This window comes from Gossypium raimondii, chromosome 4 (genome assembly GCF_025698545.1).
Source record: "Gossypium raimondii isolate GPD5lz chromosome 4, ASM2569854v1, whole genome shotgun sequence".
Lineage (NCBI taxonomy): Eukaryota > Viridiplantae > Streptophyta > Magnoliopsida > Malvales > Malvaceae > Gossypium > Gossypium raimondii.
In genome coordinates, this window is record NC_068568.1 from 48,234,316 (window position 1) to 48,258,741 (window position 24,426).

The 24,426-nt window shown below is 34.2% G+C and overlaps 2 protein-coding genes across 2 annotated transcripts; both read right to left on the reverse strand.

Annotated features, from left to right (window-relative positions):
• Positions 1-1,016: 1,016 nt before the first annotated feature.
• LOC105779711 (uncharacterized) lies at positions 1,017-7,143 on the reverse strand. The gene is made up of 6 exons (XM_012603602.2): positions 6,721-7,143; positions 5,702-5,819; positions 5,134-5,564; positions 4,335-4,432; positions 4,082-4,203; positions 1,017-2,542 (listed from the first exon to the last, which is right to left on the reverse strand). Exons 1-6 carry the CDS (start codon positions 6,753-6,755, stop codon positions 1,229-1,231), a joined length of 2,118 nt encoding a protein of 705 aa, XP_012459056.1. The 5' UTR covers positions 6,756-7,143; the 3' UTR covers positions 1,017-1,228.
• A 12,664-nt stretch (positions 7,144-19,807) lies between these two features.
• On the reverse strand, positions 19,808-22,740 carry LOC105779712 (hypothetical protein). Its single transcript, XM_012603603.2, has 3 exons — positions 21,856-22,740; positions 20,976-21,130; positions 19,808-20,858 (listed from the first exon to the last, which is right to left on the reverse strand). The coding sequence occupies exons 1-3, from the start codon at positions 22,415-22,417 to the stop codon at positions 20,598-20,600; spliced, it is 978 nt and encodes a 325-aa protein (XP_012459057.1). The 5' UTR covers positions 22,418-22,740; the 3' UTR covers positions 19,808-20,597.
• Between the last annotated feature and the right edge of the window lie 1,686 nt (positions 22,741-24,426).

The window sequence follows — 24,426 nt, forward strand, 5'->3', positions numbered from 1 at the left end:
TAAATAAATAAAAGAATTTGGTTTGGCTTCGGGTAACCATGATTTTTGAACTTGCATTCAAATACCTCGGTTTAGGTCGATTTTCAGTTTAGTCTTTTTTTTTGCTCAAAGCTGACGGTAAAAGAACCACAAAGCCCCCTGTACTATATGTTGGATTGCATTTTAACCCTTCTACTAAAAAATGAGCAAATTGACCCCTATCTGTTAGATGAACGAGCAAAACAACACGTCCGTTGAATTTTGGTGTTATATGTAAGAAATATTAACGAATTTAACCCACAACCTTTACACATTTATTCAATTTGACCCTCACTCTCTAATTGGAAATAAATTAGGCCTTAGTAGAAAATTTTAAAAAACTCAATTAAGCTCTTTTAAAATTTAAAAATGATTTTAAAAAGCATAAAATTATAAACAAAATTATAAAAATTTATAATTAATTTTTATAATAAAAATAAAACACTGACCCAATAAAAAGTAGAGATTAAACCATTAAATTTTAATAGATCGGTAATTATTTTTAATAAAAATTTTAATTTTAAATTTTTATAACTTTCTGTTATAAATTTTTTTATGATTTTTAAATTTTAAAAGAGTTGAATTGATTTTTTTTTTACTTTATTACTGAAGCCTTTTTGACCCTTTAGCCTTATTAGTTTCAAAATTTTCTAATTTACTTTCAATAAAAGTAAAGGTCAAATTGAATAAATGTATAAAAATTGAAGGCTAAATTTGTTATCATACCTCACATATAAACACCAAATTTTAACCGAACATATAAGAAATAATTTATCCATATTTTCAGTAGAGAGACTAAAATACAATCCAAGATGTAGTACACGAGGTTTTGTGGTACTTTAACCCAAATGAACTGTGTTCATCTTGGAAAAGAAAAATTCTTAGAGGAACATTCTATTAGTGCACTCGTTTAATCCTTTTACTTGGTGAATTCATTGGTAACTTTTAGCAGGAACAGTTGACTTCACTAAAGGTGCTCAACACCAAGACTGCAATACTACAGCAATATTATAAGTTTGTTTATTGATACAAAAGTATTTATGAATACAGTTGCATCTCTTGGCAAACTCCATCTCCCTTGACAACTAAAGAGAAGAGAAAGAGAAAGAGATACTGATACTGAAACGGCCTTCAAAAGATATGATACGGCCAGCATCTTCATGTGATTAAGATGCAAAGTAAATAAGTTACAAGAACCTTAATGGCTGTGCTAGAATCTATGAGTATCTGGTCGAAAATGGTTATCGTAAAATGAAAACTGATCAGGACGTACCTGACCTGAACTGGGTGCACGGAAGACTGGAAATGCTTCTTTAGTTTGCATCTGTGGCACTAGGTCAGGATAGGTGGGGAAAGTTGGATAACTCTGCAGACCAGATGAGGGTAGGCCTGGTTCCATGTAAGGATCAAAACGTGGTTTCTGAGTGGATCTTGACCCTGTCTCTGCATATCGACCTGTGAAATTTTGATCATCATTTATGTAACCAGATGCAGTTGGGACTGCAGAATAACTTGATCTAACATCCATGTAAGGGTTACTGTAAAACCGATCACTACTAACTGGCTGATAGTTACTAGAACTACTTGACTGAGTGTTCATATAAGAAGTGGTAAGAAGATGGCTGCTAGAAGTTGGTGCAACTACTGCTTCGGGGTAATAGTTTGCCAAACTTAACTGCAAACCTGAACCCCGAAAGTTCACTTTAGAGGCCTCTGCTGAAAAGTCGGTTGGAACCCTGAAGAGTCCAGAGCATCCAACAGGAATCTCTACTCTCTCCCCAATTTTTCTTCCATGAACAGAAGGTTCAATAGCTTTTCCTCCAGATGCACCCTCTATTAGTGGCAATGTATGGATTTTCTGTTGTAAAGACATCCTGGCTTGTTTAAGAGCATCCAGAACATTGGTAAACTTGCCAGGTGCTTCATGTGGCACCAATGCATAAAGCTCATTTTTGTTTCCTGAAGGCTCCATGATTGAACTACTGCTCATATCAGATGAATAGTGCTGCACTGCCTGCTTCCCAGGGGAATCATGTGCATGTGCGAATTGATGAGAGCTAGGTAACGGAGAATGGTTGCTCTGCAGACTCTCCTGGTCATGATTTTCCTTTGCTATGGGAGATACAAACTTTTGACCTGAGGATGTAGGATCTAGAGAAGCAGGAGAAAGGGAGCTGCTACAATTACGATCCCGTAACTGATCCATCTCAACATGTGAAGGTGGCACAGGATCATGGGATTGAGTTTTGGGTAATTCTTTGGAGCAGCAAATACAAACTTTTGCCATGGGAGATACGAACTTCTGACCTGAGGATGGAGGATCTAGAGAAGCAGGAGGAAAGGAGCTACTACAATTACGTTCCTGTAACTGATCCATCTCATCATGTGAAGGTGGGACAGGATCATGGGATTGAGTTTTGGGTAATTCTTTGGAGAAGCAAATATGTTCCCCCTCTGCCTCTTGGACTTGTGAGCTACCTCTTTCCTCAGTGACATCTGAGTTGTTCCCAGGATCACATGAATCCTAAAAAAATTTTAACCAAAAAACCATTATGTGAGCATGGAGAAGCAAGACATCAGACAAGTGACAAAACTTTCGATAAAATGTCTAGATAGCATATGATAAACACAACCACATTATCAATAGAGATCGGTAAAATATTTAAAAGAAAAAAGTGCACATAGCAACCACAAAAGGAAATTGATACTACACTGCAGCCCCCACCCTTCAGATTGAGGTATGAATCCCTCTATGTAGGCCATTACAGGAAGTTAATGCATCAAATAAAGAGTCATGCTAGCACTCTAAAGGGTGAGCAAATGTCTTAGTTTCAATGGTGTAAGTGACATCACACCTCAAATAGATATGGATAGCGGAGGGACTTCCTAGGTGACACTAGTCCATAGGACAACACACAAGGATCCCACCTTTAGAACCAAAGACCAAAGCTCTTTCAATTCAGCTTTCAAAAGATCAGATTAAAAAGTTAACAGAATCAGCACATGTAATTATTTTTAATAATTGATTCTATCTTAAAAGTTAGGTTACTTGTATGAAGGATTTGTCAGCTAGCACTTTCAGCAGCCATGCACGTGCCTACGAGAGAGTGCAGGATAGGGAGTTTTCTCATCTCACAAGAAAATAAAAGATAATCTGAAAGAGAGTTGGCGACCAATAATCTTCACTGGAGGATAGCCAAACAAAATAAAATTCACCCAACTTTCCACTGCAAAAAAAATACATCCACTTATAGATCTTCCCAAGTTCGATAGGAGATAAGGTTTTGGACCCTCCCTTTCCACTTGAGTAGCCAAAGTGACAACCTTCAGCTTTTGCAAGGTCCAACTTCTTTCATCTGTATGTATTTTTATGGAAATAGATCCTTTGAGAATAAGATTAGTTCGCTGAGGTCTTAACCTTTGTTTCATCTTTAAATTTCTAAATTTCCAGCCTACATCAATTGAAAACCAGATTCCCTTTATCAATTCCTCAATTAAAGTTCCTCAAATATCATAATTAATCACCACATCAATTCAATTATGCGATTTTCTTCAGCTGCTCTTGATAAATTAGAAACCAACTATTTTACATTTCAGCACCATGTACAGTCCAGATGGCAAGCTGGCATTAACATTTTATTTGATTTAGCACTAAATAAAAATTAAAAGATCGTAAAAGGTACTGTAGAAGCCCTTAACATCCTGCACCAGAATGACTGCACTTCCTTAACAATACTGACTACATGTATATGGAAGTATGTAAGAGATAACAGGCATCCATAACTAAGGAAGCAAATTCTACTAGTAGGAAAGGAGTTCTTTTTTTTTCTTAAAAGCAAGTTTTTTCACAGAGCACTTCCATAGTTTCGTATAAATTTAATTTCTTTGCACTAGAAATTTTAAAATGCTCAACCACAGTAACCTTGATCTAAAACCGTCTATCATGGAATTTACTTGTTTCAAACAAAAAGAAAAACACACATAAAGTTTTAGTATGATATCATAACCAAGATGGTAAAAGAACATAAATTATCTGTATCAAATAAGTGTTGCTTAAACATACCGGTGTACTACTATTATTTTCTCTGAACTTCTCTTCCCATTCTCTTTGGGCCCTTTCCATTGCTTCATAACGGTCAATAAGTTGTGCTTGACGCTCTAGAGCCTTTTCCATGTCTTTCTCACCTGCATCCCCATGAAAACCAAGACCATAAGTAGTTATATTTCTTTCATATTTTAAGGCATCTGAAAGTAGAGTGTCGAAAGAGCTTCTATTTTCACGAATTTCAGATGCATTGGCAAGATATTAGACTCACTTTCGGAGTGATTAGTATTAACTTCCAAAGAGTTTACAAGTCCATTTACAGGCGGATCAACCTTGACATCATCTGACTTATGTTCCTCTGCTACTAACCTGATAAAATAAAGCAAGCATAAATAATTTTTGTTACTTTGACTAACGAGCAGAAATACCTGTGAGATCCATCTTGAACACACAAGAAGTTAAACTGTATCAAGATGAAGAGAAATCTCAAGTACAGTCATTTTTACAATTGAATGAAAAGAATAATCCTTAACTATGAAATTATTTCAATTTTAATCTTTTGGTTCTGATTTAGGATCCTCTGCTACAGATCAGCTAAAAAGAAAAAAGCATTCATCTATATCTGGTTTACTTGACTAATGAGTAAATACCTGACAGGGCATTCAGGTTGAACATGAAAGAAATTAACATGTAACACAATGAAGAGAATTCTCAAGGGAAGAATTTTTATAACCGAAAATGAGAAGAATGACCTTTGAACATTATTTCATTTTGATCTTTCTTTTCTATAGTTTCCATGTGCGAAAGTAAAAATGTACTCTCTCCATCTCCATCTTCTTTTTCAGTTTTTCTCTCATGTCCAACCAGAGACCTACTACTGCACCCATCCTTTTCTTTATCATATCAGTCTTTTTTATTCATGACTTTAATGTTAATATTCCTTGCATCAGAGAACATATCATACAGATTTTATCATCCAGAATTACACAAAAGTATATTCTTTTCTGTCTTTAAAAAATGGCATGCCACATCTTTCTTATAGAATAAAAGCAAGAGTCTCATGTACCAACCTTGACTCCCGGCGTCTTATCTGCCTGCATGATTTTCCCTGGCGCTGTTTTGGGGACGAAAACGCCATAGATGTAAAGCTATTGCGCCTTCTTGCAAGTGAGTCTTTATACTTTTCAGGAGAATGAGAAGCACTCTTGCGGCCTTTCCAAGACAGGCTTCTACCAGATACTGAAGAAAAATCGTCGGAACCTGAAAGTTCCTCCGACTCTTTTCTTCTCGCTTTTGAACTTACAGAGCTCTCCTCTTCTTTAGTAGAAACATTATCCATGTTGGACTCAAAAGGTGTGTCCTGGTCAGAGCTTGAATCAAGTTCCTCAGAGACATCACTTACCCCATTATTCTCCAAAATAGCAAGAACATCTGCTGTTGCCTTTTCAGCCCTCCTCCTTTGGACTGACACAATTCTTAGATGTTCCTCCAGTTCAGCTACCTAAGTTATATAAAATCCAACACTATAAAGCATTAGAGAAAGTCGACGTACTTGAGCATGAGATAGAAAGAGGAGAGAAGATAAACTACAAAAAGCAAACCTCAAAAACCTTCCCAAGTAAAACATTTTAAACATACCCTTCTTGCCAGTTCATCAGCTCTCTGTCTTGCACTTTTTGAGACAGATCGTTCAGACAGTAAACGTGCTCGAAGGAATTCAATGGTCATATGGGAATCCTCCATGTTGCAAGTTATCCTGAGAAAACAAGACCAAACAATGCCCCAAAAACCAAACAGCAAACCTCAGACCTTATCAAGTATAACTTTTTGAAATATCACCATCTCCCCGTCTCTCTCTCCCCCCCCCCCCCCCAAAATTAACACACAACAAGCATGCATGAATAATAAAAAGAAAGTAACTAACAAGAACAAGTCCAAACTCCAAAAAGCAAGATTCCAACAATTCATCCACAAAGTATGAACAATTATTAAAGCTAACACAAAGACAGGAAATCTATCTTACATCAAAAATTCAGTTCCTACTTGCCAATAAATGAATTTACTTATATAAAAAAATGTAAATAGGAAACGGATACTTCCAAGGCATCAAGAAACTTCCTACAGAGAAGAGGAACTGCCATGCAAGAGAAACTTCAAAGGAAAACTAAACAACAATTACTAAAAAAAACTAACCATGTTTAAGGTACATTGAAAACGATACCCTAGATTTAAAGAGGGCTACCAACTAAAATTAGAACTGGACGCAATATCTCCAAACTGAGGGCAAACATAAGACACAAATACAAGTAGGATTATTAAGAGCAGTTCCCACGTTATCCAAACTCTCTGATCTATGAGCAGATAAACCGTTTATTAGATAGAACCAGGTTTCAAATTGGGTCATCAACACAAACATGGTATCTGTAGAAGTCCTAAATTTTGGCTTCCTAACTGCAGCTCACTCCTCCAAAACCCAAAACAGAAAAACAAGCAACAGATGAACAGAATACTAATCCAAAAACTTTTGATAAAAAATACCTTACAAAAAAATCTGGAAAAGGAAAACGACCCATGAGCTAAAACTAGTTGAACACAGAAAAGAAGTAAGTGAAAGCATCAAGAATGAAGAAAGGAAGAAATAACCAGATTATAATTACCTCTGATCTTGCTTTTCTTGATCAGAATTCTGCATTTTAGAAACAGGAGACTTTGATCAGCTACACTCCAGATAAATCCCCTTCCCAAAAATTAGAAATAAATAGAGTATGAGAAGTGAGGGAAACAAACAAGGTAGGTTTCGGGATGAGAAAGGAAAAGCAGAGAAAAGAGATCGAAAAATACGTTAGAAAGCAAAGTGGATTGGAAGAGATGGGAATAGGTGGGATGACTTTCTTTTTGGGGGGATTTTGATTGATATTTCACTAAAATTGAGATGGGGGAAATGGAATGGAGGGGTCAGAAGAAAAGAGGCAGAAGTTTCTTCCCTTTTCTTTATTTGAGAGACGTCCATTTGGACAGCCGCTGCCCCCACACCGTCAACCTCACCACCATTATTTCTCCTTTCTTTCTTTCATCTCTTGTTCTTTTATTGTTCCTATCTTCCTTCTTTTCTTATTAAATGCTTCTCAATTGTTTGTATAATTTAGAGGTGTTCATGGGCCGGGCGGCCCGGCCCGGCCTGACGGCCCGCCCGAAATATGGGAGGGTTTGGGTAAAAATATAGGCCCGAAATATGGGCTTGGGCAAAAAAACGAGGCCCGATTAAAAATGGGCAGACCTCGGCACAATTTTTTTTGGCTGCCCTGCCTACCGAATAATAAATTTTTATTTTTATTTTTATTTTTAACTTTAAAATACTTTTAAAATACTTTTTTAAATTTTTTTAATTTTAAAATTTTTTAAAATTTTTTAAAATACTTTTTTTAATTTTTTTAATTTTAAAATATTTTTAAAATACTTTTTTTAATTTTTATTTTAATTTTTAAAATAAATTTTTGGTATTTATTTAAAAAACGGGCCGGGCCCGGGCTTATAAATTTTTCCCGGGCCGGGCCTGGGTAAAATTCTAGGCCCATATTTCGGGCCGGGCCCGGGCCTAGGACTCGGGCCGAAATTTTTTTGGGCCTGGCCCAAACCCGGCCCGGCCCGGCCCATGAACACCTCTAGTATAATTATTATGTTATCATTTACTTAACTAAGACGTCTGTTTTTAAGGAATAATTTTGTTAATTAATATCCTGGATTTTTTTTATAATTAATAATGTGAATATTTCATACATTTTTTATAAATATTTGTAAATGAGGGTTTTTTTTTTAAGAATTGTCAATGCAAAATTACATGAATTATTAGCGAGTAATAAAATAGCACATAAAGATGAATTTAAAAATAACTATTAATAACTTTATATGAACATGAACCCAAGTTATGCTCTATTGGTCCTTAAGGGTCCGTTTCTTTGCCAGTAAAATGTTTTTCGTAAAATGATTTCTGGAAAATGTTTTACTTTTTCGTAAAATGATTTCTTGGAAAATATTTTCCGTGTTTGGATCAATCTGTAAAATATTTTCTCATTGTTTGGCGATTTCAAAATATTTTAGGAAAAGTTGTTTTACATATATTGCAATGATTTATTTATAATAATACTCAATTATTAAGCTACAATATTAACCGTCATAAATTGAAAATAACTAATATCAAATAAATTATTTGTAATTGTGTTAAAAAAATAAAAAAAACAAGGATTGAATAATTAAATTAGCTTCGAAACCACAATGAATACTAGAAATTAATAATATTATCTAAATACATAATTAGTAGTACACCACATAGTAACAACATTGTCCAAGTGCATAATATTACACCACATAAAAGTATCAATATCTTCAACCTTGAGAAAATTTTTGAAGCCAAATTTTTTTATGCTTCTTACTTTTAACTAAAAAAGCTTTAGCATCGGATTCATGACTCACTAGATAATCAAACACAGAACACAAGAAGTCATTATCAAATCCTTCTTCCTCCATCGACATCACTTGTTCGTAAAGCTAAAACTGAAGCCACGACTCCGACAATTGCCATTTGATGTTGATTACGATCTATCTACACAAAATAATGCCACACAAATATATGATCACTACAAAAAAGGATGCAAGATTTTCATAAGATCACATAAAGTTACCATGACTAAAAGTGCATACATACATATCAAGCTAATTATAATTGCATAATAATTTTTTGAAAGTACCACTTAAAATATATTGATCATAGTTAATACAATACTTCAATAAATAATTTTTGAAAGTACCACTTAAAAAATTTTTTAACTCTCCTTATCAAACCAAATGGTTCAAAATCCACAATTCTAAATTGCTTAAAAGCTTAAAAAACCCAAAAAAACAACAAAAACCTACTGGAAATCAAGTTTTTTGAGAATCAAAAAACTATACATAGAATTTTGATATATCTTACTTGGTATGATTTCCAATCAACACAACCATCGATTATAGAAATGAAAAAATTCAAGCATCTTTGCTAAGAATCTAACCAAATACACACATCAAATCAGCATCGAAAAATCAAGCTTAATTCTATGAACTTATCAAACAAATTTCAAAGATAGATCAAGGTTGACAAGCATAAAATCCAAATAAATCAATCATCTCAACTTCATTTTGAGTAAAATCAACAAGCAGCTATCCCAAAATAAAAGCAAAACACAAATTTTAAGGAAACAATACATTACCATGCTTAAAAGCACATAAAGCAAGCAGGACATGGAAATCAAGCAAAGGAAACAACTCCACATTATTACAAGTAAAGAAGCCGAACCTAATCTGCTACACGATTGAAACCCTCTCACTAAACAGATCAATCTTTTTTGTTATTAATACTTGTGTATGAACAAGTGTTGCAGGATGACAGTGAAAGAAGGAAGAAACTGAATCTTCTAAAATATGAAGCTATATGCTACTCATCAGAATTCTCAGTTAGTTGTAGGGCTTTATTTTTCTATATTAAGTTATTTCAGTAATGCATCAAGGACTAGAAAACTGGAAAGATGTTGCAAACCATGAATAAGTCTTGCATCAGACAATTGTGAAATTTTTTTGAAAGGTGCTAATTGTTTGTTATTTAATCTTGCAGCTCAAGAGGGAATTAACACTTAAAAGCACATAAAGCAAGCAGGACATGAAAGTCAAGCTAAGGAAACAACTCCACATTATTACAAGCAAAGAAGCCGAATCCAATCTACTACACGATTGAAACCCATTTGTACTCTGGAAAAAATGGAACTAAATACAGATCCTTGGGGTATTTCTTCTTGTTCAACAATGGTAATTATAGACAAAATATAAACCCTTTTTTTATCATTTAAGTTTTAGAGTTTCACATTTAGTCAATTATCTGGTTTGTTCATATGTTGTATAGCTTTGTTCTACTTAACTCGGTATTGAATAATCGCAATTTTTAAACTTCCATTCCTTCAAATTTTTTTTTCTAGTAACCAGTATTCACATAAATAAGTATGTTTTAATATATGTAAACTGACCATAATATCGTTCGACTAATTAATTAATATATGGAGCTAGCCTTATTGATACTAACCTCTTAGCAATGAAGCAAAGCAACATCTTGTAACACGATTCAAGTAAGCAATAACAAATTGGGGTTTGAACTAATCAAAAACAACAGCAGCTTTAAATTAAAGACAACCACAATATGGAAAGCATCAAATTTTTTAAAGGAGATGGAACCAAAAATTGAAGGTAACACAATGGCTTTCAAGGAGCATGGCAGCGGCTTTAAGAACGGCAAGTAGTTGATGTTTGGATGGATTGGTACGATAAATATGGATGAAATTGCAGTAAAAAGGAGCAAATTCGAGGGATGATCGGCACTTAACAGCAGTGAATTGGAATGGAATTAGTGGCAATTTCATCTAGAAACTGTGGCCCCCTTTGTAAAAAAGAAAAAGAAAAAAGGAACTATGACTAGCGTTAACATTAGGGATTTTGGAACTGACGAGACATGAAGAAGTTCAAGCCATGGTGCTGGAATTGAAGTTGTCTCAACCAATTGCAAGCAGCTGTTTGTTGACATATATTGGAAGACAGAAGGGGATACCAGAAAGAACAATAAAAATTCCCAATTGCAAGCTACCAGAAGGGGAAGACAGAAAGGGATACTTACAATATCGACGATGGGCCAACTTTGGGATGTTTAGATCCTGCAAATTCGTGAAGGGAAGATAGATTGACGAAGGAGAAGGACCGAAGGAGGGAGGGATTTTCCGGAAAATGTCTTACGGAAATGAAATTGGTAAGACATTTTCCCTAAACTGAGGCCATTTTACCCGTGTCTTGGAAAACATTTTACAAGTGTAAAATGTTTTCAGGCTTCCAAACACCGTAAAATTAGGAAAACATTTTCCGTAAAATGTTTTCCTGCAAACAAACGCACCCTAAATTTAAAATTCGAAAGTTGATATAAACTTTAAACCTTAAATTTGAAATTCGATTTAAATCCTAAATTGTAGACCTGAAACTCAAGAAAAAAAACTTATTATTGTTGTTGATAGGAGAAAGGCGATGAGAAAGTGGTGGAGTGAAATGCCAGTTCACCTGTAACAAGCGAAGAGCCCCGAGCTCAAGTGTTAGGAGAGAAGGAGGAAAGAGAAGCTTGATAATACACAAGGTTTTTTTGGGGGGGAAGAAGGAGGGACCCTAAGTCCCTCATGCCCTAAGGTATATATAGAGGGGTCACTCACTGCCCTGTAATGCCACGTAGCCGAAAGTGAAAGGAGCTGGAATGGTCGTGTGGTCGACCAAGTGGCAAGTGTTGGGATCTAGTGCCTTTAGTATAGTGTTTTTGTCTATATGTATTTGTATTTTTCGAACAAATTGTTTAATAGAATATTCATCAGTTTCATGAATATCTTTGTATATTGTCTTCAACGGTTTTTACACGCAAAGCAAAATGAAAGCAAATATTGACTTATTGATTATCTAACATTTAACCAATACTAAGTGATATTATGTGATCAGATCATAATAAAGAAAGGCAACTTATTTTAGTAGATAACTTAAACATGTTCTTAGACTAATAAAAAATGAATAAACTAATTGAAAGACTAATATGGTACCTATCAAGTCCAATTAAGGAGATACATTATCTTAGGTATCGGAGCGAATGAATCCTACAAGATAGAGATATAAATGTGACTAACTAGACTAATAGTACATCAGACGCTAGTCAAGTAAAATAGTACCTAGATCCGTTTATGAATTCATTCACTTGTGGCATTCATAGTATGGAATATATTAATCCTAAGGGGATGATGAACTATGTATGTGTGACTCGTATACTTTGATGTAAATGAAAGTTTTAGTTCAAATAGATAAGGAACCGAAAGTCTGTGTCTTGGGTATACAACTTCTGCAATATGTAGCATCATTCCACAACAGTGGAATTCATAGCCCAATAAAGGGTAAATGATATACTCTCATCGGCATTATATGATAGATGAAAAGTAAATATGATCACGTGTCATTTGTCTTTATGATAAATGACTTTTTTACTATTTGATAGAAACTAGCTTTTCATGAAGAAAGATTAATAGTTACTATAAGATAAAAAAGAATCATATTAGAAGTTCAGATTTATCCCAAAGAGATAAAGAATATATTATGAGGGTTACATACTGATGAAAAGGTCATTGGACAAACACTTATTAAGTAGCTTTCATCATGGTATATAATAAGGGAGAGCTCAATTATGATACTTTAGTGGAATAACTTCGCAACTAAATAATGTTGTAATTAATAGGTGAAAAGTTGGAACATAACTACAAATTATTTGAGCCCTAATTATATATGTTCAACCAGTCTCTCCGCTAGCTCGAGATAACCAAAAACAAATTACATGTAGAACAATAATATGAAATGGATGAAAACGATGAAGAGAGATAGATCGCATGTATCACCATCCGCAGTGAATGTGCTTTCTCGTTAAGCACAAAAGATTACTTGAGAATTAGTTTTAAGTTCTTCGAATTATTATTTAATTAATTATAATTAAATAATTGAAATTCGGAAATGTAATTAAATTAATTAGCCATTATAGATTTGTTGAATAAGGAAATTAAATATATTTTCTCATAGATTCTATTACGGTGAAATTGTTATGACTTTAACCAAATTGGGATTGAGTTAAGGAAGTTATTTAATTGAAAATTTAATTTAGTTAATTAATTAATTAAATTTTAGACAACATAAAATAAATATTATTGTAAAAATACAAGGCGACAAACCTAGTATATTGTACAAGGGTGTTGTTGCCCTACCTCTTCTACTTAGAGTAAAAGTTGTATTTTCTATTAAAATATTATTATTTAATCAGGTTTGATTCAAACAAAACTCTTGTATCGTTTTTCTATAAATAAGAATTATCGGTTAAGCAATTGACACACTTGCTCATATGTTATTATTCTGCCAGAAAGTAGTGAAAATTTATTTCTAAGAATAAAATCTATTTTCTAGGAAAAACGTACAATTATTGGTTATAGAAAAGATTTACTTTCCTATTGGAAGTAAATAAAACTTTTCATTATGTGATTTGGTTCGTGTTACTTAAGCCCACACTTGAGGTAATTTGTGATTCAATGATAGCGGAGAAGACCATTCAGTTGAAAGCTAGGATCGACTTTAATTCGCATCGCACAAAGCACAAGTATATTTTGGTTAGAGTTTATTATTATAAATATCACAATAGGCTCGATTTAAGAAAAAAATTATAAACTTCCACTAAATGAAAATAACTATTTTCTTAACCAATTTTTTCAACAATTGGTATTAGAGTCAGATTATGATATGTTTATATTATAAATCGATACCGGATTTTCTCTCTTTTTTTCTCATGTTTGATTAAATTGAGATAATATGTGACATTCTTTAAATTGTATGCATGTTTCGATTGTGATATATGTGGATGAATGTATGGAATTATTTTATTTATGTAATAAACTAATTTTGCCAAAAATTGTAATTCTTAGAATTTAGATTGGGTGTATTTTAAGTTTTTCATAAATTTTGGGTTATGTAATTAGATCGTGAACTATCATCTCCACGCAAGTTTGATTTTAATTTTATGTTTTCTTTTTGTAAAATTAGAATTTTCCATGTGAGTTAGGCATGCAACCTCCATCAATGGTCTATGTATGATGGCATGATATTACTTCGAGCAAGTTTTACCCCATCGCTCCCTATGGTAAGTGTAACACCCTCAACCCGATCCAATTTGTCGAATCTAGATCTTAGGTATTACCACACAAATACAAACAAAAGCTTAATCTATCTATACATTCATGATTAATTACAACTTAACTACACATAGGCTCAAACTGATTTACATATGTATATATAGTAGATAAATACAATTGCATCAAATGGTAAATTAATTATAAAAATGTCTAAATTTAGATCATATTTTATTATAGTTATCCCAAAGTATGAATTTCTAAGTAATATTCAGACTTTGAACATGCCACCAAAGATTTACTCTGTATACATAATAACCTAATACGTTGATCCTTGGCATAGTTCTGGTATCATTCTTCCTAGCGCAGATTCACATTCAACCTGAAACATAAAATATAACTCATGTAAGTTCACAAAAACTCAGTGAGAAATAGCCACTTAAACCTTAGTCGTTGTTTCCATAAAGTGCCAGATAGTTCATCACTGCCAGCTCATCTTCTTTCAACATCAATGATCTATCACAATGGACATCACACAAATTTTTGAAATCACATCCATTCCTTCTATCTATTATATCCTAGTCTAAATCCATTACCATCATTTATCAATAACTTTATTATCTCGAGACCCTTTTTTACACTCATCTTGATCAAAGTTCCTTACTCGTATTCCTTGTAGACCAATGCTTGAAATTTTTTTCATACCTAATCTTAGCTTCGACTAACCCTTTTCTTTTACTGTTTATAAAAAGATGCCCTTCTTCAAATTATTAGACGTAACCTTTATTCAGATTTGTTCTTTCAATGAGAGCTCATCCATCTCATTATCTATTCAAACTATATCAATCTTCGTTTGTTCTTTAAGTTTATTTGGTCATTATCCTAAATTCATCAAATACTCTAATTCATTCCAGTCTTTCTGATCAAGATTAAAGGCTATGCAGAATATGCCACATAGTTTCATATGGAACCCACCACGAGGAATTCCATTAAAGCACTTCATAAATGGGGTTTAACATATTATGCCACAAGAGCATGTCCATTCAGAGTTCACTACAAGGGTTATTCTTTTAAAGTTCACCATAAAGGTTATTCTTTCAAAATTCACCACAAAGGTTATTCTTTCAAAGATCACCACAAAAGCTATTCTTTCCTGACATGTTTACGATACAGATTTGCATAAACTCACGTATCGTGAGGTTTGTCCATCATCGTCCTAAGACACGTAGAGAACCTCATTGGGTAATCATCGTCCTTAGTTTCTTTCAAAGAGTGTCATGGCCATGGACTTTTCCTTCAAAAGTTCATATCCGAGTTCATGTTTTTAGTCCCGACAAACCCCTTTAGACTCCACTGCAGTGAACAGACACAGACTCACTTGACAGACCTTTCATGCATTGACATCATTTAAGAATCAACACTTTAATTCACTAACATACACCTAAACTAACATACATCTCATCGCATACATTCCAGATGTATCCATACCACCATACTTCAACATCACAGTACTTATCACATGCTTAAACTTAGAAGATTCCATACAAATTATACGTGTTGACCTCGGTAAACATTCATACAATAGCATAATTAATATACTATACTTTTCTAGTTTCAGTTTCATAGTTCAATTAATTTCCACATAAATGTCACATATGAATAATATACATGCAAGAGTCAGCTTATGGTCTCATCTGACAACCAAATATAGCAGCTTGAATTTCAGATCCAACAAGAAACTACAACAACCACTACTTATAAAATAGAAGAACACCATTAAAACTCATTCATATAACATTTACCATCATCTCAAACCCAAATAAACCTCATATAAAGCCTTACTTATTTATTTTACTATTCATGCACTTATTCAGACTTAATCTTTCATAACTTTAACATGAAGATTCATAATACTTACCTTGGCATGGGGTATTCACTAGCAAATATCTATATTTACAACTCCAACTTAAAGGAGAAAGAAATACCTTAGGTTCCTTAATATTTAAATAACAATACTTTAGAAGAAAGAAGAAAATTCTAACCTAAATATCCATAACCTAAGTCCTTATTAAAACTTGATGAGTGTCATATCTTTATTGAATTGTCTTTTCCAAAGGTCTACAACTTCTGAGAAACCTAATTGAGTACCATTTTTTCTAATTATCTAGACTTATATTCAGTTGGTTCCTAACCAGCTTACCTTGCAACTCAACTTGCACTGTGCTACAAACAAAATGTCGCATATCCTCTTTAGGCATGAACTCATTCCATAGTACCTTATTACTTATCTGACATCCTACTCCAACCAACATGGAAATTTGATATTAGACTACTATTATCTTACATGCATAATAGAATCTGCCCACTCTGTAAGCCAAAAGATATACTTGGGCGAATACTACTTCGCCAATTAAACTATTTCAGAGCTACACGTCAAACTTTGTACCCGCCAGAACCAGGATGCTAAAGTAAGTATTATCATGTGGATTTCAATAGGAGATTGAAAACTAGTTTATATGTTAGTCATGAAGATTGCCCCACAACAACTCATTCGTAGTACATATTATGATGGGTGCTGAGTTAATGGTTATGCACTCAAGATTATTCTAGTTAAGTAACTTCCCACGAAGCTCTACTTAAGTTAGAATAATGACCTAACGTGAAACAATTATTAGTATGTGTGAATACCTAAGGAATTAGGTTCACGTATTAATTGGATGGAAATCCATGTTCTTACTAGTCGATAAAGATTATCAACGGTAACTTAATTCAATGGGTTAGTGCAACGACTTACAAATATTTTTAGGCTTTAATGTAAGACGCATGCATCATTTAAATGCATATCGTACGTTGTAAAATAATTTTTCAAAATATTTTCTTACTACAAAGATAATTAATGGATGGACTATTTTTATTTTACAATTCGAAAATGACACCAACTCCCTTAATTAACATCATAACTAAAAACAAAATAAACATAAACAACTATAAGGAATGAAAGAGGATTATCAACATCGTCATAAGTTGTGAGAAACATAAGTTAGTTCTTGATAGCAAATGCCCTCCGGACAACCATGCTGAGGTAAGAATTCGCTGGCAAGAATCTGATAAGATAACTTGTTGCTACATACTGGCAAGCATGACTAGTACCTTATATAAGCAACTGGAGAGGTGATTTCTCCAAAGCGATGTTAGACAAACTAGAGGACATGTTCGGAGGTCAAGCTGCTTTGGCTCAACAGTTCGTGATAACTAGTTTGATGAATGCTTAGCAAAAACCTGACACTTTCGTCAAAGATCATACGATTACTCTTATGACCTAATTTATCAAGGTCAAGGACAATAAGGCCAAGTTGGACCAAAACACACAAACTGATATTGTGTTTAAAAGTTTGTCAAATGATTTTGTTGACCTTAAGGCCTCATATAACCTTGGGAACAAGAAATTGACGCTTACACAACTCATGAAGGAATTACAATCTTCTGAGTTGATGTTGAATGACAGCTAGCTGTCCGAAAAGGAAAAAGTTAACTTAGTTGTTGCTTCTCCCTCTAAAGGGAAAAGAAAGCAAACTAAGAGAAATAATGCTAAGTTCTTTCATATCAATGTGTCGGTTCCAAAAGTTCATCCATTGATTGCTTTCACCACACGAAATTCATTAACATGTCCTTAAAGGACCTTCTTTCACCATCTAGCAAATTCATATTCACATTATCATCATTTAGAGGGTCATCCTCCCTAAGCCAAACTTTTTCGGAAGCCAGATTGCCTCTTTTCTCATTTGCTGGAGTCTTTTGATTTGTGTCAACTTTCATCTTTTTTCATATTTGGCTAACTTGATGCTACGATTATGAAGAGAAAATTTAAAAAAGAAAAAGAAAAGAAATAAACAAAAAGGATTGAAATTTTTTTTATATGAACTTCTAATAAATATATTTTATACATAATTCTTCACTTAGAGTGTGCCAAAAATTAATATTATATTTGTATAATTTAAACATAAAAAATGAAAGTAAATTTTATGAATGCCTTGTAATAAATGTCCAACATTGATTTGCAGCATCTGAAGCTTTCATTCCAAACGCCCACATCATACTATGCTGTTAACTTTTAAGCGGAAAGTTAGAAAATGACGCAAATAGTAAAAAAATTATTAAAAGTCATATTAATTTGAGTTAGAATGGTAAAATTGAAACTTTAAGAAGTTTGATAATAATATTATTATTTTTAGAAAAATATTTTTTAAAATAATTTTTTAATTAAATTAATATTCAGAAAACATCAACCTAATGGACAACTTAAATATAGACTTCGGCCATAATCTTGTTTTTGTATTTCTCTCTTATTTGTTGGTGGAATATGTATTGGTGTTTTCCATTCCCTCTACAATTTTTAAGAGCATTTGTTGGAATGATATTGGGCCTGACCATTGTGTGCCAAAAATTAATTATAAATGGGTGGGAATATATAATTTTACAAAAATTTAAGGATTTAAACTATTATTTTACTATTATTTTTTTGCAGGGGTTGAATGCCTAAAATTCAAATCCTTAACTCTTCGTTCTTCAATATATCTAACTTCTATGCAATGGAAAATGTTTTTTTCTTTTTTCTCAAGTGTTTGTTTCTCATATTTTGTTTTGCCTAACGGTGATGTCACCTATTTCTCCCTTTCACCGGCCCTTTCTTTCTTTATTTTTCTTATTTACTTTACATAACTTCTTTCTTTTCAGTTTGCAAATATATTTTGTGGGTATATTTGTTGTCTTCACAAGTTGTGATGGATAAAATAAAACTCCACCAGTTACTAATAATTTTTCTTGAAAAGTGAGTGACTCTTCGTTAACTTCTTAATATGTTTCTGTTTTGAGAGTATTTCAGAATAATAAATGATTTCACGAGTCGATTTGAAGTCATATTAAAAGTTGTTGTCTGCTCTTATAGCACATTTTTTAGTCTTGTTTATGCATGTAACATTAGTTTTACAAGTGATTTTAGGGATGTTTTTGTTGTCGTCCTCTCTAGTTTGGTGAATACTTGATTCTTTTGTCGATTTTTACTCGCCACTTTTCTTATTGTATTAAGTACTTATAATCACTCTAGTTATGTCGTGCTTGAGTTGTGATAAAAGTCAATTGTCAACGTGTCATGATGTTCTATTGATGTTAAGACTAAAGCCTTTGTTGTGTTGATGGAGCTTATCATTCATCATCTACGACGAATGTTTGTTATTTTTTTCCTTAAATTATATGATTCCATTCATTGATTAAATTAATAAATATTTTTATTCCCACAAAAGCCATTCGTAGATATACGCGAAAGGATGCATCGAAATTAATATTTACAATAGGCACGCGAGGAGGATCCCAACTAATGTCTAAACCAACCCAGTTGACAGAGAGACATACACCCAAAGCCTCAAAATCTTGTGCATAGCTAAGAATAAAGGTAACAATTGCATTGCTCGTTTGTCTTACACCTTCATGATCAAATTTATTCTGAGCATGCCACAAAGCCATGATGTTAAGAGAACGAGCATACACACCTTGGCACCATTAATCTCCTACATAAAGGATAGCCAAACACCCAACTCACACTGGTTTTGATCTATAGGCTACTGCATGTCAAGACAAGACCAAACAGTCCTGGCCACCGCCCCACAATCCCGAAGGGCATGACCTCCACATTCAGTAGCAAGGTGGCTTACCTTTGTCGATTTCACAACAAGGTAGAAGATTGGTTTCCGGCAACAAACATATCCGAAGGTGAAAGCCATGGATGGATGAGGCTGCACCCCTTTTTCGATTTCACAACAACAAAGCAGAACAATGGTTTTCCGGCGGCCATGGATGGATGAGGCTGCGCCCTCGAAAAACATGATAGAGAAAAACTAGAGAAGAAGATTTCATTTTGATAAAATTTTAATGGTTTTCATTTTGTCAGGTAAAATTCGGTTTCGTGAGAATGGATTATAGTTGCAAATATATATTTTACTAAATCAAATTTATTAATAGAAATGGACAACAGTTAACAATCACACTTCACCAAAGATATGATAATACAAAGAAAGTAAACATAGTTAAACACCATGCCATACGATAAAATCATGTTAGAACACCATCCTCATTCGCATCACAGCAACCAAGCGGCCATGATAACACAGCAGACTCCACCCTCAAATCCCACCATCACCTTATTCAATCTTTCACACTCCTCCCCAACCCCCCCCCCTTCCCCTTATGTTAATATTAAGGACACCCATAAAAGTTATCAACACTCTTCTTCCACCACCACTAACCATAAATACCGGCCCCTCATGTTCCAAATAAGAAACCTCTTACTAGCAATAAAGCAACACATGAGCCATAGGACAACCCACACCCACAGAGACAGCAACAACCTTACCCACCAAAACACCAGAAAACAACACCCTACTTAACAAATCATATATACAGCTAGCTCTCAGCAACATCCAACCAAACCAACACAGCTCCATGCAGGTATAAAACAAACCCACAGCCGCTACACCGCACCAGGAGTATAACATTTCTACCTTACAACATTATTACATTTGCATCTTACTTTTATTAGTTTATATAGATACAAATATTGATTTTTATCCATCTAATATCTCCAAAAGGTACATATGGCACAGCCGAACTAACCCATTTTTTTTTTGTTTGCACGCAGACATTTCTGTATTTACAGTCTTGTATTTGACATGTGTATGCATGTATGGTTTTCTACTCATTAGACTTTAGAGGTAACATCACAAGTGTTACTTAGCATTGGAAATAATCTGAATCATAGAGGCTCTTAGTTGTTTGTCACCGCATTTCATGATCAAGTCCACATACTCCATAGCTTCTGACGGTAGTAGGCCTTCCAGGAAAAAGTTAAATAAATGTGAATGAGTTACCTTCATCGCCTCAATGCAATCTTCAAATACCCTCTTTTCTTCTTCTCCACTCAGCTCCGTTGCCTCTAACAATGGCAGTACATCTTTCTCCTCCTCATCAAAATGTTCTTTACAGTGTTTCTATACCTCCCCAAAAACACTAGGATAAATCAAATATGAACGAAAATGGCACATAATCAAGCGTATCATAATATATATATTATATCCATTTTGCAGGAGAGTAAATTTATATAATACCTGTAATGATTTGAGGCGGGTGGAAAGATTGGAGAGGCCTTCCTTGCAGGCAGGGGTCCCATAGTCCATAACTCCGATGGATTTCATGTCTTCTTTGATGCCATTCATAACCGGCAGGTCCCTTGCATGTTCCTCGTTTGCAGCTTTACATAGTCCTGCAATCAATTATAATTAGAACCATTTTTACATTAAAATAAAAAAGTTCTCTCTATTTAGATTTGGTCCAACCAAATTATGGATAAAAGATTCTGTTCAAGTTCCAAGCTCCAGCCGATAATGTGAAAATTAAATCTATTCACATTTATACATAAAATATTGATTGAGTCTTAACTAGATTGGTATGTGTAATATTGTCAATGTAGGAGGATGTGGGTTCAAATGTGTTTGAAACGTATTTTTCTCTTATTTATAGGTTGAGGAAGGCCTATAAATAATTCTAGGCATTGTATAATAAAAATAAATAAATATGATCGGAACCTATCAATTATAGTTAAGTTACATTCTCTTGAAAGATGGATTAATTTTTAAAAAATGATTTTGTTGTATTTAAATGATTTTGCATAAAATATATATAAAAACGAAAATTACCTCCTACATAATTATAACTTACTTTTTAAAATTAAAATACATGTTTTTAGTCATTTTTCACCTGTATTTGTGCTAATAAAATAAAATATTTTTAAAATATTATTTAAATTTTAAAATTATTCATAAGGTTAAAATTTATTATTACTGAAAGTATATAGTTAGATAGTTTTATTAAAATAATAATTTATTTTTTATATATGTATTGAATATTATACTATTTGGATGAATATTTTAATAATTAAAAATTTGGAGTTACTTTCCATATATCAATACTTGATGGAATGGATGGTACCTGGATCTGCTCTTTGGAGCAGGGGAAAGACGATTCTCTCCTCCATCTGAGCATGCTCCAACATCACCTCCAGCAATTGAGCGTAATTCTTCTCCAACTTTTTCAGCTCCATCCTCGGACTTCCCACCGCCGGATCTACCGTCTTCCTTTTCCCACGCGTCCGCAAATCCTCCACCCACCTCACCATCCTCTCCAGGTGCCATGTAATGCTCCTGTGCTGCAACCGCGTTACCTTCACCACCAACGGCGTCCTCTCTACCAAATCAAACCTCAGCGGCGGGTGCGGGAACTTCTCCTCTATGAACTGTAGCAGCGTCTCCCGGTGACCCGACACCGTTTCAGACCCGATCTCCAGCACCAGTGTGTCGCCCTCGGTGGGAACCAACTGCAGAGACACGTTCTTGTGAAGCAATGCGAACCTGATGTAGGCGGCGACTGGACTCGAAGCAGAACCGTACAAGCGGACGGTGGGTGCCACCGGAGCAGGCCTAAAACGCCTGGTGCAATCGCAGGGGGCGATCTCCGCCGTGGGTTTCTTTGACTTAAAGAAACAATTCCCCATTATTTTAGGATTCAAATTAGAGAATAGAACATGAGGAAGAGGCAAATGGAATAATAAGAAAGAGTGAAATAAAAGAAAGCAAAAGTAGATAAAGACGATAATGGCGTTAGTTAAGGAATAGGTTAAAGCATCAAAACGAACTGAAAGCGATAGTAAATGATTAAGGATGAGAAATCAAGGATTCAATTATTATTCTTTTGGAAAGAGAGTTGTTGGAGAATCTGAGAGAGAGATTGAAGTTAGGGTTTTCGATGAAGAAAGCAGAAGCTTGTATAGCAAGCTATAAAATGAGATAGTATGTATGTATGTTAATGTACCTGTATATTCCCTCACTTTTCAAAAGAGAGAGAGATGAGGGGTATTTGGTAGGGTTCCATTTATGGAGTTGTTAAGTCAACACAAGGTGTGCTTGTGTAGGAAGAGTATTAAGAGATCATAATGGAAAATGGATTTTTGGTTTCAATCAGGGATTTAAATAGCGGTCCGTTATCGAAATAGCGGCTATTATATAGTGGTAGCGGCACCATCCGAAATCGCTACTGTCGAAACCGCTATTATATTTTACAATAAGTTGTGTAAATTTTTTTAAAAATTCAAGACCGCGATACCCGCAATGACCGCAATAGCATCCGTTATGTCCGCAACCGCGATAAACGCAATGCGACCGAAAACGCGACCGCGACCGCAATTTAAATCCTTGGTTTCAACCATAGATTGGAGAAATGTTCAGTCTTCGAAGTCGAATTGTAGGACATTCTCGATAGTGTATTGTTGGTGCAAGGAAGATAATATGATAGAGTGTTAATGCAGACAAATAGCTTAGAAGTTCTTGTGGTTATCAGGTAATCTTTGTTGAAGATTTCAAATTCAGCAATAATTAGACGCATAGTTCAACTCTTAAGAATTTGGAGAGCTGGTCGCTTGAACATGTCCCTAAAGAAGAAAATGATGAAACTGATCATATTGTCAAGTTGGCGTTTAACAGGGAAGAAGGCTTACTATTATTTGCAATCCCTCCCTTTGATTCTTTCTAGCTTATTATAAATTTTGTTCACCAAAAAAATGTAATATAATAATTACTTATCTCATTTTTGACAAAAGAAAACATATTGACCAAAATCAAAATACTTTTAACAGGTTTTCTTGGCCGAATTTGATTTCAACATGGAGTATAAGTTAGGGAAACCAACGTAGTGGCTGATGTATTAAGCCAAAAAGTAGAGTTTGCAGTAATCAACCAGCCAGATAGCTCTTTATTGGAGCGCCTTAGAGAGGGATTATCCCATGATCCCAGCCAAAACTTTGATGGAACTTGCTAAAGAAGGGAAACAATGTGATTTTGGCTCGAAGGAGATTTGTTGTACACTCAGGGGCATCACCTTTATGTGCTTCGATATGAGAAATTGTGAAAGGAATCATGTAAGAATGTCATGATTCGAGATGGGCTGGCCATCCAAGTATGCACCACACATTAGCTCTTTTGGAGAACTGTTATTATTGACCTCACATGGGTGATGATGTTGAAACCTATGTGAATATTTTTCTAGTGTGCCAACAAGACAAGGTAAAGTTGAGAACTTCAGTTAGTTTATTGCAACCTTTTCCCATTCCAGAACGCCCATGAGAGAGTGTATCCATGAACTTTAATATTGGCTTACTTAAATCTAATAGATTTGCGAGTATTGTTGTTATGGTGGACAGGTTTTCTAGTATAGAACCTTTATTCCAACAACCAAGGAATGCCTTACGAAGGAGGTAGCTCATTTGTTCCTTAAATATGTGGTGAAATATTAAGGAGTGCCCTAATTCATTATTAGTGATTGAGACGTCTGATTTACAGGTCGATTCTGGACAAAGTTGTTCAAGTTGATGGGGTGAGACTTGAACTTTTTCACTAGCAGCATCCACAAACTGATTGCCAAACCGACAGAGTAAATGTTTTGTTGGAGACTTATCTTCAACACTATGTGAATTTCATACAGAGGGATTGGCCAAAGTTGTTGGATGTG

What these genes read in the sequence shown, in the direction of transcription:
- LOC105779711 (XM_012603602.2), bottom strand. Translation starts at nt 6,755, where the DNA reads ATGCAGAATTCTGATCAAGAAAAGCAAGATCAGAG. An exon ending in CAAGAAAAGCAAGATCAGAG is followed by an intron (nt 5,820 to 6,720) that starts GTAATTATAATC and finishes TTGTTTTCTCAG; the next exon opens with GATAACTTGCAACATGGAGG. An exon ending in TAATACTAATCACTCCGAAA is followed by an intron (nt 4,204 to 4,334) that starts GTGAGTCTAATA and finishes ATGGGGATGCAG; the next exon opens with GTGAGAAAGACATGGAAAAG.
- LOC105779712 (XM_012603603.2), bottom strand. Translation starts at nt 22,417, where the DNA reads ATGGGGAATTGTTTCTTTAAGTCAAAGAAACCCACGGCGGAGATCGCC. An exon ending in GCTCCAAAGAGCAGATCCAG is followed by an intron (nt 21,131 to 21,855) that starts GTACCATCCATT and finishes AATTGATTGCAG; the next exon opens with GACTATGTAAAGCTGCAAAC. An exon ending in CCCGCCTCAAATCATTACAG is followed by an intron (nt 20,859 to 20,975) that starts GTATTATATAAA and finishes GGGGAGGTATAG; the next exon opens with AAACACTGTAAAGAACATTT.